The sequence below is a fragment of the Mustelus asterias genome, chromosome 11, assembly GCF_964213995.1.
Source record: "Mustelus asterias chromosome 11, sMusAst1.hap1.1, whole genome shotgun sequence".
Lineage (NCBI taxonomy): Eukaryota > Metazoa > Chordata > Chondrichthyes > Carcharhiniformes > Triakidae > Mustelus > Mustelus asterias.
Window position 1 is genome coordinate 45,003,512 of NC_135811.1, and position 18,717 is coordinate 45,022,228.

An 18,717-nucleotide genomic window follows, 5' to 3' on the forward strand; every position below is an offset into this window, starting at 1 on the left:
TCCCAGTGGCTGAATGCTGGAGAATCAGAGGGCATGGGTTTAAGGTAATTGACAAGAGAAGCAACGTAACACGAGAATTTCTTTTGTAAGGAGCGAGTGGTTAAAGCTGGAATGAATTACCCGAGTGTGTGTGGTGGAAACTGCTTTAAAAGAGAATTGAATAAGCACCTCATAGAATCATAGAAACCCTACAGCACAGAAAGAGGCCATTCGGCCCATCGAGTCTGCACCGACCACAATTCCACCCAGGCCCTACCCCCATATATTTTACCCACTAATCCCTTTAACCTATGCATCTCAGGACACCAAGGGCAATTTTAGCATGGCCAATCAACCTAACCCGCACATCTTTGGACTGTGGGAGGAAACCGGAGCACCCGGAGGAAACCCACGCAGACACGAGGAGAATGTGCAAACTCCACACAGACAGTGACCCAAGCCGGGAATCGAAGCCAGGTCCCTGAAGCTGTGAAGCAGCAGTGCTAACCACTGTGCTACCGTGCCGCCTGAAGAGCAAAGATTCCTGCACAGGGAAATAGTGGGGGAGTGGGATTAGATGAATTGTTCAATGAGGGCCAGTATGTACACAAGAGGCTGAATGGCCTCCTCCTGTGCTGTAACCATTCCATGATTCTACAAGTATTGAAGTACTGATGAGTGTGCGTGTCAGATTCTGGTAGAAGTGTTAAAACATCAGACTCTGTCAGTAATGCTAGTTATTGATTGTTCTGAAAGGATGAGCTGTGCGTGCATGTGAAAATTGGCATGATAACTGGGGGTAGGGGGAGAACAAAAAAATATATTTGGAGGGATAGCATAGGAAACAGTTTTTTAAAATATACATGAAGTGGTTTTGGGCTGTAAAGTCTGTTCAGCAGCTGATGGGACAACAGCCAAAAGTTTCGGTAATGTTGAACCCAAAGCCACCATTTTACCTCAATAATGGGGACGTCATAGTTTCCTACATGTAACAAAATACAGCAAAATTTATATATAACTGCAAAGGTCAGAATTATAAAATAACTAAATAATTATTAAAGGCAGAATGGATGGTTCAAAATGTTATATTTATCTTAGCTTCGTATTCAGCATAGTTTGCTAATGATGGACAACTGACTCGAAGGTCAAAGGGAATTTAAGACGTGCTATTGACTGAAGGAAATGACCACAGCTCAAGTCCTTCACTTGGGCCTTTATTATGAATGTCCCAATACAGTACAATTCAGTACAGGCAAAGTACATTTGTGCTATTTAATCACACCCAGACAAAATCAACTCAACATTCTTCTCATTTTCATTTACTGTTGGAATTGCTTACCCAAAAAGTGCTAGCCTTGGAATGAACTATTTTGTACTGATGCTCAGAACACAGTGGTTTTATTTTCTTTTTGAAGTTGGGAGGGGGGGGGTAGAGAGAGAGAGAGGGGAGAGAATGGGGGTGCGAGGAATGAGGATGAAGATGAGAAATATAATTGAGTAAGCCTTGGTTAAATCATTTGTATTGTCTCTGTACCATGCTCTCACTCCATCAGATTAGCTCCATGTCATTCACATATGGGTTAAATGAGTCCTTCTGCTCTGAAAATCCTTGACCAATAAAAGCACTGCACTTCTCAGTTTTATAACAAGTTAATGTGATGAAACAGAACAGTTTTAAATAAAAACAAAACATCAGGTTGTTTTGTTGCTTACTTATTGCTCAGTTGACTAACTTTTTAAGTGCTTTTCGGACATTCATGTAATATTACAGTACAAGATAAGTTAGTACAGTGTGATTTTTAAACAGTAATATTAACAGCTTCTATTCTGTAATGTGCAAACTTAATTGTGTGAAGTTTTACCAGTTATTCGCTACACATTAGTTTATATTTGCGAAGATAGTAGGGCATCCCAGGACTAGTTGCTGAGGAAGATGATGCAGGAAGGTAGTGAATTTGAGCAAATAAAACCTTGCACAAGGGAAAGGAAGAAAATTTGTGCAGAGCCAATTAAACCACTGATGTCAATTTAAAGGAACTGGAAACAATATTTTCTGGCAACATACTCTGTTTCTCTGCTAGAAATTAGTATTTTCCATTGCTTATGATTTATGTTGCAACAATTCATTAAATATTATATTCAATATTCTGAGTAAATGCCAGATAAAATTTCTATAGATGAGTATTGCCTGTAGATGGTGCTGTTTTGCAAGTTCAAGTGGTCATGGTCCCAAAATCTTTTGCTCATGAATTTTCAGCCAATTAGACTGCAAGAGGCTTCTGTGAATTTAATATCAGCTGCAGATCAAACCAACACTCGTCAATGATCATGCAAAATCATGACAAATGTTACTGCTTCATACAACTAAGTTTAATAAGATTTACTTGTTAGTACAGAAAAATTAAAGTCCAAACTACAAACTTAAGCATTGGTAAGCAGTAGCAGCATTGAGCTCCATGTTTAGTCACAGTACTGCAGTTCCGTACAAGCATTAGTCCAAGCCAAAATGTATATGCCGTGTAAGAGTACTAGCTAAACAATCTAGGAGAACAGTAAAAGATACATTTAAAATTAGTAGTTTGTTTAGAAACAAAGACATCCTAGCTTTGAACACTCTAAAAATGATGTTTTCCATTACTTAACAGCAAAGTTACAAATACTTGTACTGTATACCCCAATACAACTACATCCAGAAAAGTTTGGCTATATTATGTTTAATTAGTATTAGCACCTTAATGTTAAGTGAACTGACTCAATACTAAAAGTGGTGCATTTGCTATGAATTTTGTGCAAAAGAAAAATTTTGCAGAATTTTCACATTTACCTATATATCCGGCTAGCTACCCTTTTGGGGTATATAGTAATTGCTTGCATTTATAAATACTTGGTGGCATATTTTCAACACTGTAGCAGCTAACTGAGTCTGAGAGGAAAAGTTTGGTTAGTAACTAGAAAGAAAGATCAAGTGGATGTACAAAGCAGTACAAAAACTGGTTGCTATAAACAATCCAGCCTTCACAAAAAAAAAGGCATTTCCCATCTCCAAAAAAATCCATGCTTTATCACTCAGCAAGACAGATAGACTCCCCATATACAACTATGATTCTTTCCCCCCACAATAGCACAACATTTTGTCTGCTCCATTCTGATCATTTTATTGCCCATTCATTCAATTACATCATCAATCACTCTACATTGTCAGCCGTTTGTCATTACCACACCACTGTAAACCACTTCAGCAAGTTAATACATGAAGCTTTGCATTTCAAAACTAGACACTTTAGTAACAATATTACAAATGTTTCAGCTCCAAAAAAATAACAAAACTGAAAATAAACTTTAAAGAATTAGCATCATAAAATTAATTTATTCCAAGTAAAAATACAAAATAATATTGGACATTGACCAGATATGAAAGTCTCTCCCAGAAATGACTATTATGGTCAGAAAAGCAGTCTGTAAAGAAAAATAACTAAAATAAAAATGAAATATATGTAAATATGTTTAAATCCTCTGGTTTTAGCAAAAATCTCTAAAAATAACAATGAATATTTGTATCAGTACAAAGGCTACATTGCTATTGAAAAAATACTAGCATGAAGAAAGGTACACATTTGACAGTAGAAAAATGATTTAGTGAATCACGATGTCTAAAGTTTGCAATGAAAATAAATCTTCACTAAAGATTTATGCTTTTGATTTCTTTTTTTTACAAACAGTACAAACAGTATTGCACATTACAACAAAGAGTTGAGGTTAAGTTAGCCTTCAAAATTGACTAATTCAAGTCTCCAACATCAAGAGAAGGCCACATATGGACCTGATGCACCAAGGGGCTCTTAGTCAAGTTACAATTTGAACACCTTAGAAATAACATTCTCAATCTGAAGGACCTCATTTATATTCATTAACAAGTAAACAAATTGGGGCATGTTATAACTTAACATAAAAAAGATATTCATACAAAAATAACATGAACAGAAGAATTCTTTCACAATTCTGGTCAGTCGGTCTTAAAGGATTAATGATAAATACACAAATTAAGTGAAAAATATTTTAGTTTCATTTTCTACTAACAGCTTCCAGCACCAATGGAGATGTGTCTATCCCAAGCCGTTTCTTTTATTAACTATTTCTTTACATTCCAGCTTTTTAAATTCATACATTAAACTATATAAGGGGAAAAACGGTTTATAAATGTTCACTTTTCCACATTTAGGTAGATTCTTTTTAAAGTCTTGTACTGTAGCTAACTACAATTCTCCATATTAAAGTTATAAAGCTCTAGCTCCTTCAATTTCCAAAAAAGCAAATAAGCATGAAAAAAATAAAATTACCCATCTGTTAAATCATTTCCTTGCAGAATTAAATTAATATATATTTTTAGAATAAACTTACTTAGAAAATATCAATTTCTTTCCTATATTTCAAAATTGAGGTATTGCAAAAGATCATGTCAGTCAGAAAGCACGCCTTAAAAAATCAGCTGACTGTTGAAAACTGTCCAGATACAAAAAGTAGTGCATAACAAATGTCTTATACAGATAATGAAAAAACATAGAAAAACATGCCTGGGCAAGAAAGCAATATCACAAAAAGCCCAGAAGTTAACCTCCAAAGGGATAATAAGCGATTTACCAGTAAAAAAGTAATTTCTTCTTCTTTTTTCAAAAAAAATTCCATTTCAATGCCAATATTTGCAACTAAACACTGAAAAATAAACTAAAAAAAGAAAATAAAGACTTACTGGACACAAACAGGACATCACAACACACAAATGACTCAACAATTAGTATCAAATCTACTATGCGGTGTCATATCCAGTCAGATTGTCCCCAGAGCTGCTGAAGGTCACTGTGTACAAACCCCCCCCCCCCCCCCCACTGTCGGTACACTTAGCCTGTGTTTGGTTGAAATCTGCAGCCCCACTGTACATGCTAAAAAATGTCCACTAATTAGCAGATCTTATTAGAATTCAAGCTTTGCAGGATATAACCAGGGATTTGGGGAGTTTATTCTGAACCAGAAAGCAGACATCTCCATTTTGACTTTGTGCAGACAGTTCTTTAGCATTAGTTTCCTTTCCTAATGTGCCTACTTGTCAATCCGACAAATATATTGGTAGTGTATGAGCTCTTTGGTTTTCTGGACAAGGTCTGAAGCTATGTAAATGGTGCAAGCAGCAGAATATTTTTTAAACTGAGCTCACTCTGTTTATACACTGGTTATGAAGCATCACTTACTTCTATGTCAGACATTACAACGGTTACTTTTATCACAGTACTATACATAATCACCTTAACTATATAAAAATTGCACAATATGTGATCACCGCAGAGTACTTCACCTACCATCAACATAACTTCAAAATATCCTACATCTATAAGAACTTGTGATATCTGTAATGCTTTAATGGACACGGATTCAAACTCCATAAGCATTTACATTACTGAGGCATGCCTTCCTCCAGTTATTAGCCAATTCTCTCGTACTGAAATTTTTTTTTCCTGTAGCCTACATAGTTTTTTTTGTGCACTGGTGGGCAGGTTGTCAGCAGATATAAGAGACATGATACACAAAATTTATTGCATGCAGCAACCTGGTTAAGTAAACATGCAGTCAAATCTACTGACCTTCCTCTGGAGCTATCTCCATGCTATACTGCATTTTTCCCAGCAGCATTATGCTCCACATTTATTTATAACCCTAGCCTGATAAAGTACTATGATATCTGCAATACCATTTATTTAGCAGCAAAAGCTATTGCAGCAAACATTTACATAACACTAAGAAAGACCTAACCAAAAAAACCCCCAGCAAAATCAAATTGAGCTTATGAGGTATTATTCTTGCAAGTCAAAATGGAGAGCAAAAAAAGGCTTACTTTTAGGGTGATGGTATCCTAAATGATCCAAAATGTATAATTGCTGAATATCTGAGAAAAATGTTTTGCTACATATGCCACCTACAGTGTGTTACCTTTGGTAAGTCTTCTAGGGGCAAGTCTAAGTTTCTGAAAATAAGTGCATGCTCCTGTCATGGGAAACAGTTATGTGAGCTGATTGGCATATCAGCTGAAACTCCTAAATCACAATGCAAAGTCCAATTTTAAACAAAACAAAAAAAAGGTACCAAGCAGATGTTTGAAAGTCAAAGTGCAGATTCAGTACAATTACTCTGAAATTTTATATACCAGACAATCTTGGATGAGTTCAGTAATGTGACTTCAAAAAAAAAACACAAAAAAAAACATTCATTATCTGAGGAAGAATGCACCCATTTCCAGAACCCTCTCAGCCCTGAGGCAGCGCTCTCCACTCCAGTATGTGTTGGTAGACTATAAGACTCTTCAGCTCCAGCGAAATGGGACGTGACGTGGGCGATCACCTCCTTCCTTCACAAGAGGCTTGTGGAATTCCCTGCCTGCTCGTGAATGTATGCTTGCCCAGCAGTATTCACAGTAATACTGCAAACAGGTAACATTGGCACAGAAGAAAGGAGCAAACTTCCCACCACAACGGGCACCCTGGCATTCATCACACATCTGGTCATCCAGGACATATGGCTTGACTTCCACCTGCAGCAGGAAGATAGATCATAATTTTTCACATGATAAATAGTAAACTATACATCAGGCATATGAAATCAAAACATCATGTTTAGGGAAAACATTTATTCAATACTTAACTTGCGACTTTTAAGCTTGCGATTAGAGATTACAATAGGGAGAGTTTACAATAGGGATCCTTAAAGTTGCTTTTATTTAAATGAAAGCCCAAACCCACAAATTCCCAGGCTCTTTGGGATTTGTGTTATAGATCAAAACTGTTTCTTCTTCTATTTGAAAAGCCCAAACTCAGCATCTAAATGAGCTGTTTTATGTGACATGCATGCATGTATACTGTATCTGCAGTTATTTAATGGATGTGATACAAATTCAACTCTGCACTACTTCAGCAGGTAAAGAAGCAATCAGCTTCGTCAGTACCAAGTCATTCATGGGCATCAAACTCCACCACCTGAAGTACAGTCTTGTGCCCTTGCTTCTTCCAAAATGTCTTTCATGTAGAGGAGTATATGATCTGTCCCAGAAACATTCAAACGAGGCTCTATATTATCTGACTCCCAACTCTTGCAGATCTATCCTGACGGTGGAATTTGATGCTGGCTGAAGAGTCTATCCAAAGTGTTGTGTGTAATTTCATGGTTTTTTTCAGCTGTTTCTTGTAGGATTTATGGGCGGCATGGTGGTGCAGTGGTTAGCACTTCTAACTCACAGCGCCAGGGACCCAGGTTCAATCCCAGTCTTGGGTCACTGTCTGCGTGGAGTCTGCACGTTCTCTCCGTGTCTGCGTGGGTTTCCTCCGGGTGCTCCGGTTTCATCCCACACTCCAAAGATGTGTGGGTTAGGCTGATTGGCCATGCTAAATTGACCCTAGTATCGGGGGATTAGCAGGCTAAATGAGGGTAATGGAAATAAGGCCTGGGTGGGATTGTGGTCAGTACAGACTTGATGGGCCTAATAGCCTCCTTCTGTACTGTAGGGATGCTATGGAACTACTTGACAAACCTAGGAACTAGTCCCCTGATTTTACTCAGGACTAGACAGTCGGGGTGAAACTGCCCAAGTGCCGGAGTGATGGCTTGTTTGTTGTTGAAAAAGACGCATGAATAGTTCTTACAAAGATCGCATGTTTGCAAATTATACGTGGACTTGAATAAATGTACAGAAATAAAATCATTGTGCAAAGGGTGTTTCATTTAGGTTTGATGTATGACATAAAATTTGTAGGGATAGTGATATTAATTGATAGGGTGTTCGCATACACCCACTCAGAGCTTTATATATTCAGTTTCATACAAGTCTGCTCAAAGATCCAATTTAGTCAATGCCCAGAGGACAAAAAACAGTGAAAGTGCATAGCTGTACTGTAACAGGAGCCAAGGTCAACAGCTTCAGTGCAAAGATACATTGTATTAGATACAAGAGGACTTGGCATCCAGTTGATGCAATTAATCAGATTTTCCAACAGTTTAATTACACCGTTCAAACACCCACATCTTAAATCTGGAAATTTAAATTTGCTTTAATTTTGAAATATTCAGAGATTGATTTGTTTAACCATGTTCAACACAATTAGTTTACTGATCAATTCAGAACGCTGCTTCTAATGAACCGGATAGGTCAAAAAACATGGAATGAGTCATCTGATTTGATACAAGGCCAGGAGAAGTGATATGTTGGACAATATCCTCTCAGGATGCCGTTAAATTCATTCACTCCAGCTAGGGAACCCAAAGGATTGAAATGCTGAAGATGGGAAGGTGGTGACAGCCACCATTGTTGGATGCACCTTTAGCAATTGCAAAGCCATCACACAACCTTGTAGGCTTTAGATCAGCAACATCCTGAAAGGGCGACAGAGTTCCTGCTGCCACTCAGGAACCAAAATATAATCTTATAAATGCAGTAGGACAATCTTATAAGATCACCAAGGTGAAATACACTTGCCTTACATTCAGATCATTTTTGTTACTCCTTAGTGTGGCCAATAATTTGTTGGGCAAGAGATTGAATGACTGCAGCTAAACTTCAGTCAAAGTAACGTGTGGCCTGCAGTTGTGGATTTTCAGAATACCTAGGAATGGATTCCATGGTCAACAGTGAGCCAACTGTGTTCACTACTAACCTCAAAGAACAAAGAAAATTACAGCACAGTAACAGGTCCTTCGGCCCTCCAAGCCTGCACCGACCATGCTGCCCGACTGGACTAAAACCCTCTACCCTTCCAGGGACCATCTCCCTCCATTCCCATCCTATTCATGTATTTGTCCAGATGCCCCTTAAAACTCTGTCGTATTTGCTTCCACTACCTCCCCCGGCAACGAGTTCCAGGCACCCACCACCCTCTGTGTAAAAAAAACTTGCCTCGTACATCTCCTTTAAACCTTGCCCCTCGCACCTTAAACCTATGCCCGCTAGCAATTGACTCTTCTATCCTGGGAAAAAGTTTCTGACTATCCACTGTCTATGCCCCTCAATCTTGTAGACTTCTATCAGGTTGCCTCTCAACCTCCGTCGTTCCAGTGAGAACAAACCAAGTTTCTCCAACCTCTCCTCATAGCTAATGCCCTCCATACCAGGCAACATCCTAGTAAATCTTTTCTGTACCCTCTCCAAAGCCTCCACATCCTTCTGGTAGTGTGGCGACCAGAATAGAACATTATATTCCAAGTGCGGCCTAACTAAGATTCTATAAAGCTGCAACATGGCTTGTCAATTTTTAAACTCAATACCCCGGGCGATGAAGGCAAGCATGCCGTATGCCTTCTTGGCTACCTTCTCCACCTGCGTTGAAACTTTCAGTGACCTGTGTACCTGTACACCCAGATCCCTCTGCCTATCAATACTCTAAAGGGTTCTGCCATTTACTATATATTTCCTATCTTTATTAGACCTTCCAAAATGCATTACCTCATATTTGTCTGGATTAAACTCCATCTACCATCTCTCCGCCCAAGCCTCCAACCTATCTATATCCTGCTCCATCCTCTAATGGTCCTCATCACTATCCACAAATCCACCAACCTTTGTGTCATCTGCAATTGAATCCCTTCACTTAAGTGTTAGAGAGAGCAGAGAGCAAAATTGAAGAGTATTTGATCAAGTATTTGATGTGTGTGTGGAGTTTGCACATTCTCCTCGTGTCTGCGTGGGTTTCCTCCGGGTGTTCTGGTTTCCTCCCACAGTCCAAAGATGTGCGGGTTAGGTTGATTGGCCAAGCTAAAATTGCCCTTAGTGTCCTGGGATGCATAGGTTAGAGGGATTAGTGGGTAAATATGTAGGGATATGGGGGTAGGGCCTGGGTGGGATTGTGGTCGGTGCAGACTCGATGGGCCGAATGGCCTCTTTCTGTGCTGTAGGGATTCTAAGAGGTAAAAGTGAAAGCCAGCATGACACTGCTTTGTTCCAAAGTGATTGAACACATCCCAAGGCCCTGGCTGAGCTCCCCTCCTCCAAGTATGCACCCTGTACCAAACAACATAGACATGAGGCCCAGGTGGCCAGGCCACCAGCCCTGCCTTCATCTTGCCCGTCTCTCTATCCGTGGGCTTCTGCTCATGACTACTTCACTGAGACTTGAAGCATGGCCAAATGAATAACCCAGTGCCAATGCCTCTGCTGCTAAGTGTGGCCTTTGGCAGCTCAACCCCATCATCCTGATACTGTGGAATGATCTGGGCTCCAAAGTCAGCCACCTCAACACCTTCAATCTGCAATTCTGATACTTCCTGACCAAGGTCCATGAGCTGGTGTAGCTCAGATGATGTAAAAGCAAAATACTGCAGATGCCAGCCATATCTTTTCCACCTTCCACAAGATTATGGGTAGTGACATTATGGGTGCGGCTTAAAGGAAAATGCTAAAATAAAAAGTGTGTTTGGCAACAATGTTAATAGGTAGTATCAAGTTTTGTTCCATAATGTGACCACATTGGCTGGAGTAAATTCCACAAAACCACTCGGTGTGTTAAATTAAATGAAAGGTTATTTTAAGCATCCTGCATCATGAACAAAGGTGTTGTTTGAATATCCCTTCTTATTGCATGTTTTAAAGCTATGTCCTGAACATTGTGTGGAGAAAACAAATACTTGATCGTTTAGAATAATGCTTGACAAAATCAGATGCAAGGTGTGTCTGGAGTATTGTGTACAGCATTACACAGTCTCCTTGACTGGAATTTCCAAGTCTCGTACCACTGCCAGCGAGTTCGGGGAATTTGGCGCCTAGCCAAATCTCCAGTTACAGCAGTGGGGCTGGATAATCCCAGCCGCCAGCGAGGTCAGAGAATTCCTCCCCTTATTTAAAGAAAGATGTAACTGTATCGGAAAGATTTCAGAGGAGGTTTACTAAATGGAATGAGAGAGTTGTCTTATGATGAAAGGTTGGGTAGGCCGGGCTTTTATTCGTTGGAGTTTAGAAGGGCAAGAGACAACATGAAACATACAAGATCTTCAGGGGTCTTAACAGCGTGTATGTGGAGAGGATGTTTTCTCTTGTGAGAAAATCGAGAATTAGGGATCACTGTTTAAAAATGAGTTGTCCAATTAGGAGAGAATTTTTACACTGAGGGTCGAGAGTCTTTGGAACTCTCTTCCTCAAAGGCGGTGGGAGGAGAGTCTTTGACTATTTTTAAGACAGAGGTGGATAGATGGTGGGGAGGGGAGGGTGAAAGGTTATCAGGGTAGGCGGGAATGTGGGGTTGAGGTTACAATCAGATCAGCCATGATCTTACTGAATGGTGAAGCAGGCCCGTGGAGCTAAGTGGCCTACTCGGGCTCCTAATTCATATATTTGGATATTAAGATATTTACCAAATTAATAAAACAGAAATTAGCAAATAATTTTTATATTCCAACTACCATAAGGTATTCAGAAAGTAGCCACAGATGAGTGCTGCAGTTCACAGAACAAAGCACATGCTCTGAAGATGAAAACAACCTCTTCAAAACAGTACTTCCTCAGCAACACATGTATTTGCAGGTTACATAGTTTGCCAAGCCTGCTGTCATGAATTTGGCTGGTACAGCTCAGATTTTTTAAAGTTGTGGCTTTGATTCCTCATAAATACCTTTCAAAAATGAAATTAGCTTCCTCAGATGTGTGTATTATACATTCAGAAACACGTATACAATTAGTTAGAATAAGAGGAGTTTTAAAAAGACGCATAGTACTGGACATTATCCTTGTTCCCAACACTTGTACAAATAGCTGCATAATCTAGTGTTGCTATTGCAATGTAATGTGTCTCTGTCCCAGATTAGTTGGTCATTTAAAACAGTGCATCTTACTCCTCCATCCAAAATTTAAAAAATTATCGTTTTAGAATGAAGACTGTCAAGTAAAACACTGGAAGAAAAAAAATCATTGATGAATGTAGAACTAATTGAATGGGGTGGGGTAAATTGGAAGAGATCTAAGAGTAAAGCAGACACCATTAAAAATGAACAGAATGCTGAACTACATTGTCAAATCAACCTCAAAATCATTAGTCATAGTTATATAATGCCTTGCACAGGTTGCACCTTGAATATAACATTGATTACTGATGGCCAGGACCAAGGAGAAATATCTTGGCAGCAATACAGAGAATATCACAAGCGGACATACAAGAAAGGTTTAGAAACATTTAAACTTCTGAATATACATGATCTTGGAGATATACATGATCCTAAATGAAATGGAAAAGGTTAATTCTGAGCGCATGCCAAGTCATGAGTGCAGGACAAAGGAAGATGCATACGAACTGAAAATGGATAGAACTAGGATTGATGCAATTTTCATCCAGGGTGTGGTTAATGCTTGGAATGACCTGCCAAACTGGATAGTGGAGAGGAAGTATCAGCACCAGAGGATACGTGTTGTAATCAGGGTGTGTGAGGGATCAGTAAAGAAAGAGATTAAACCTTAATGCACAAGATATACATATATATGAAAGCACAAAATGAACACGTAATAGAAAATAATGAGTGAAGAGAGATCCATATCTCATTCCAAATTGGGACATTGCCAGTAAAACAAGCAAAACAGGGCACATACAAGTAAAACTATTTCACAGGCACAGTAAGAGCATAAAATACAAGTTATCACCAAATGTATTTTTACAGCAGCAAAGATTTAATGAAGAATGATATACGGTACCCAAATTACACTCCAATTTAGCTATTCTGCATTATATTGAATTGTTAGGCATCATTGCAAGCCTGGCACTGGCAGTTTTCACAGCTAGGGCAAATAAAGACAACCCTGGAATCAAATATCCAACAAGGAAATCACCTGATCTCCACTTAACACAACATGCTGAACCTAACTGCAGGAAAGTTGATGCAGGTATAAGGAGATTCAGTAGCCAGGTTACCCCTGCTGCAAGCACTGGACACCGAAAACCAGAAAACCACAGTACAGGTGGCACACATTTTTGCAAAGAAATCGGGTTTCAAATGAACGTGTGCACAATACGAGAGTGTATGGCAAGTGGACCGGACAATGCAAGTGAAGGGGAATTATTATTTAATTCCACTCACTTTTGCAAGGTAAATATAGCAACTTCAGAGACACTTCTAGCATGAGTCATTGGTGTTTGGAGATGTAGAAAACTAGATTTTCATAATGGAATTGCATGTGAACGGCATAAGAGGTGCAGAGATGTAGCATACACTAAAGTTTGGCTAGAGAAGCTAGTATCTTCACTTCTATTAAATTTGATGCATCTTATATTTCCAGATGACATTTAACTAATACTAGAGGGGCAGATACCAGGCTGGCATTTACAATCAGCCAGGAGACTCAGTTGTTGCTGTCCTACCCATTTTCTTCCATGTTTTCCTGCTCTCCACAGCAGGCAGAATGAACATCCAGTGGAAACTTTTGTAAAAAAAATCTGCTCAAGTTTGACTCCTAACTTTACTAGTAGTTTAAGTGAAAAAGTATTTTGTGGCTTTGCCATCAATCCAGTCTAAGGGAAGGAAGACGGAACAGGTTTTCCCTTATTTTCCTTATGAGGCGAGAAGCCAGATGCAACTTTGGGGGGCACCCACCACCAACGCCCCCTTAAAAAGAAAATTTAAGCACCATCCCCCCACTTTCTAATTATGGACTCTTACAAAATAACCTCCCCTGTGACATACCGAGCAACCGCGATTCAGTCACAAGAACAGAGGAAGCTGGAAAAACACTGCCAGCATCGATCAGGAGAGAAACAGAGATAATGTTTCTGGCACAGTGGTTAGTGCAGCTGCCTCACAGCCTCAGAGGCCTGGGGTGTGTGTGTGTGGAGTTTGCACGTTCTCCCCATGTCTGTGTGCGGTTGCTCCTTTGGACTCCCACAGTTAAAAGATGTGCAGGTTGGGTGGATTGGCCATGCTAAATTGCCCCTTAGTGTCCCAAGATGTGTAGGTCAGATGGATTAGCCGTGGTAAACGTGTGGTGTTACAGGGATAGGGCAGGGGAGGGGACCTGGGTAAGATACTCTGTTAGAAAGTCGGTGCAGACGTGATCCCCAAATGACCTCTCCTTTACTGCAGGGATTCTATAATTCTTCTAGACTAGAATTGAAAGGAGGGAGAATGTAAAAACTGCAACAAAAAGTGGCAACTTTAGGAGCAAAAGACAGATGAGCTGGCGGGCGAGGGCAAGGGGTGTTTTGCATTGGGGCAATATATGTGTGAAATATTTAAAGGGGGGGGGTGGTTTAAGGTGGAGGAGAAAGGTCAAAATCTAAAGTTGCCGAACTCAACATCAACTCCCAAGGGCTGCAATGTGCCCTACCAGAAGATGAGATGCTTCTCCAGGATTCAGTCTCTTCCCTCCCAACATTATGCCCCATGTCGCACTCAGCTAACCGTTCTCCCTGGTTTCAAGTGGGAAAATAACCAGGGGCAGGTGAGTCTCAGCACAATGTCGAGGCCCTCTGCCTTGGCCCCAGCCCAATCTCACCCAGAGTTAAAATCAGGGCTTATGATTCAATAGTCACAAGAATGGTCATTGGAAATTGCAGCATCTTTCATTATTTTTGAAAGGACTCAATGCTGATAAAATGTCAAGTATTATTTAAGTTATTGTTCAGACAAACATTAATAAATCGCTTCTGTTTCAGGGAAGTTACTTCTTCTTTTGAAAGCGATTAGCACACCAGAATTTCATGTGAATCTCTACAAGGTTTAAAATTATCAAAAAAAACCAAAAAGCAGTCACATGGATTGCTGCACGTCAGAACCACAAAGAATCTGACACCTTTCTCCACCATGTGTTCAGCGACAAGTTAAATTAGAAAGGGTAAAGCTGTTACTGTCCTGGACTACATTTGTTTCCGGACCTAGAGGAATGGCTTTTTACATTTCCTCGTTTACAGATTTCTTGTTTGAGGGTTTGAGAATTTGATAGTCATTGAGGTTTACTGCATGGAAACAGCCCTTTGGCCCAACTTGTCTATGCCATCCTTTTTATACTACTAAGCTAGTCCCAATTGGCCGTATTTGGCCCATATCCTTCTGTACCCATCTCACCCATGTAACTGTCTAAATGCTTTTTAAAAGACAAAATTGTACCCGCCTCTACTACTACCTCTGGCAGCTTGTTCCAGACACTCACCACCGTGTGTGAGAAAAAATTGCCCCTCTGGACCCTTTTGTATCTCTCCCCTTTCACCTTAAACCTATGCCCTTTAGTTTTAGACTCCTCTACCTTTGGGAAAATATGTTGACTATCTAGCTGATCTATGCCCCTCATTATTTTATAGACCTCTATAAGATCACCCGTAAGCCTGCTATGCTCTAGGGAAAAAAGTCCCAGTCTATCTAAATTAAACTCCATCTGCCATTCTTCAGTCCAGTGGCCAATTTATCATGATCCCATTGCAATCCTAGATAACCTTCTTCACTGTTCACTATGCCACCAATCTTGGTGTCATCTGCAAACTTACTAACCATGCCTCCTAACTTTTCATCCAAATCATTAAAATAAATTACAAATTACAGTGGACCCAGCACTGATCCCAGAGGCACACCGCTGGCCTCCAGTTTGAAAAACAACCCTCTATAACCACCCTCTGGCTTCTGTCATCAAGCCAATTTTGTATCCAATTGGCTTCCTCACCCTGGAGCGCGAGAGATTTAACCTTATGCAACAATGTACCATGCAGTACCTTGTCAAAGGCCTTGCTAAAGTCCATGTAGACAACATCAACTGCACTGCCTTCATCTACCTTCTTGGTTAGCCTTTCAAAAATCTCAATCAAATTCGAGAGACATGATTTTCCACTCAAAGCCTTGCTGACTGTCCCTAATCATTTCTTGCCTCTCTAAATGCCTGTAGATACTGTCTCTCAGAAAACCTAATAACTTACCCACGACAGATGAGAGGCTCACCGGCCTATAGTTCCCAGGCTTTTCCCTGCAGCCCTTCTTAAAAAAAGGCACAACATTTGCCACCCTCCAAACTTGAGGCACCTCACCTGTGTCTGTCTATGATTCAAATATCTCTGCTAGGGGACCTGCAATTTCCTCCCTAGCCTCCCACAACGTCCTGGGATACACTTCATCAGGTCCCGGGGATTTATCTACCTTGATGCGCTTTAAGACTTCCAGCACCTGCTTCTCTGTAACATGTACACTCCTCAAGACATCACTATATGTTTCCCCAAGTTCATTAACATCCATGTCTTTCTCAATAGTAAATACTGATGAGAAATATTCATTTGGGAGCTCACCCATCCCTTGTGGATCTGTACATAGATGACCTTGTTGATCCTTAAGAGGTCCTACTCTCTCCTAGTTACTCTTTTTCCCTTTATGTATTTGTGGAAGCTCTTTGGATTCTCCTTTGCCTTATCTGCCTAAGCAACCTTGTGTCCCCTTTTTACCTTCCTGATTTCTTGATTAATTCTACTGACACCCTCTATACTCTTCAAAGGATCCACTTGAACCCAGCTGCCTATGCATAAGACCATAAGACATAGGAGCAGAATTAGGCCACTCGGCCCATCGAGTCTTCTTCGCTATTCAATTATGGCTGATTCTTTTCTCATCCCCATTCTCCGCTTTTTCCCCATAACTCCTGATCCACTTATCAATCAAGAGCCTATCTACCTCTGTCTTAAAGACACTCATTGACCAAGCCTCTACAGCCTTCTGTGGCAAAGAGTTCCACAGATTCACCACTGTCTGGCTGGAGAAATTCGTCCTCATCTTTGTTTTAAAGGATCATCCCTTTAGCTTGAGGTTGTGCTCTCTGGTTCTGGTTTTTCCAACTAGTGGAAACATCCTCTCCACGTCCACTCTATCCAGGCCTCGCAGTATCCTGTAAGTTTCAATAAGATCCCCCTTCATCCTTCTAAACTTCAATGAGTACAGATATTCAGCATGTGCTATGCCTCCTTCTTCTTCTTGACCAGGGCCTCAATATCCCAGTCACCCAGGGTTCCCTACTTCTACCAGCCTTGCCCTTCACTCTAAAAAGAATGTGCTTACCCTGAACCCTGGTTAACACACTCTTGGAAGCCTGCCACTTACTACAGGTCTCTGCCTTCCAGTAGACTCCCCCAATCAACTTTTGAAAGTTCCAGTCAAATACCATCAACATCGGCCTTGCCCCAGTTTAGAATTTTAACTTTTGGGCCAGACCTATCATTCTCCATACTATCTTAGAACTAATGGAATTATGGTCACAGATCCCAAAGTGATCCCTCACTAACATTTCTGTCACCTGCCCTTCCTTATTTCCCAAGAGGAGGTCATGTTTTGCCCCCTCTCTAGTCGGGCCATCCACATACGAAATGAGAAGCTCCTTCTGAATACACTCAACAAATTTCTCTGCATCCAAGTCCCTAATTCTATGGCTGTCCCAGTCAATACTAAAAGTTAAAGTCCCCTACTATTACCACCCTATTTTTCTTGGATAGTAGCTGTAACAAACTCATTCACTCAATTTATTCCAGCTTTGAGAAAATATATTCTGACCCAAGGAAAGATTCACATTTATTTGGAGTAAAGTCATTCTTGCATCTGTCACTTAGATTTATAATCCAGTTTAAATTGAATAAATGATCTGTTTTTGGTCAATGTAAAATCTAAAAAGAACTCACTTCAACAATATCTGCAACATTACTGAAATATGCAGCCGCTATGCATATCTCAAAATTAAAATCTGATGCTTAGACGAGGCCTTCTAACACTGATGACAGGAATGATCTAATGGAATGGTGGAGAGAGGCAGAGATATACTCTGGTTCCTATTTTGCTCTCAATTGAAAACTCAGACTTCAGTCTCTCCCGAACATGTAATGTATCAGCAGTAAATGCAGGAGTTAGTGACGGTATCTGTTGTTAGTGTCAGCCAATTGCCATTTCCACAAGCCCTCTGCTCGAAAAAGTACTGGGTACATGTGATCACCGCAAGGCAACGGCACTGCTGTCAAATCTCATCACCATGAGCTGGGTTTGTGACAACAGTCAGCTTCAACATTTACTTCCTTATTTTGCAGAGAACAATTTTGGAAATCAAATGCATTTAAAATGCTTTGTTTTAAATTAGAGTTCACGCAGGTTTTAAATTCTCCTCACAGCCACTGAAACAAAGAGAAGTAAATTGTGTGCGCATGTTAATGGCCCAGACACTAAGATGTGTTTCTACCATTCCAGGGAAAATAATGTATTTATTCTCGCATCCCATCTAAGTTTAGAGCTTGACAAAAGATCCTTGACCTGAAATGTTAACTTGGTTTCTCTTTCCGCAGATACTATTCAACCTGTTGAGTATTTCCAGCATTTTCTGTTGATAATTGCTGTATATTCAACTGGTTGCTGGTAAAATAAAAACAGCTTAGTGATGCATATCTAGTCTTGCCTCACTGAAGCATTCACAGTCTGTTCACTGAAAGATCAGAGAAGCAGGTGTGTAAATAGCAGTGCAGATCACGAGGATCCTTACATCCCTGGGTTACCTTATTGTACAATTAGACAGTGAACAGTATGAGCAAATCCCTACGTGCAAGACATTGAACTGGTTATGGAAATGACCTAAGCTGTTGAATGCAGAGTAGAATTAAGCACTTACCCAAATATCATAATAACTAAGGTAACAAATAATTATAATTTCTAATTGCTTTAAAATTCAATTCAAACATGACTGTGTGAACTTGCGTCCTCACTATTGTTTAAATGTATACTCAATAGCTCTGG

The 18,717-nt window shown here is 40.0% G+C and overlaps 1 protein-coding gene across 10 annotated transcripts in view; it reads right to left on the reverse strand.

The window, feature by feature from the left end:
* Positions 1–3,312: 3,312 nt before the first annotated feature.
* The window catches only part of cpeb3 (cytoplasmic polyadenylation element binding protein 3), a 100,726-nt gene continuing 85,321 nt past the window's right edge, over positions 3,313–18,717 (reverse strand). For 6 of the 10 annotated variants that reach the window (XM_078223506.1, XM_078223508.1, XM_078223502.1 and 3 more), the window contains exon 11: positions 3,313–6,556. In XM_078223506.1, the coding sequence (XP_078079632.1) occupies positions 6,329–6,556 (228 nt within the window). In that variant the 3' untranslated portion in view covers positions 3,313–6,328. The remainder of the gene's footprint in view (positions 6,557–18,717) is intronic. The other 4 variants (XM_078223509.1, XM_078223503.1, XM_078223511.1 and 1 more) reach the window with 1 other exon arrangement.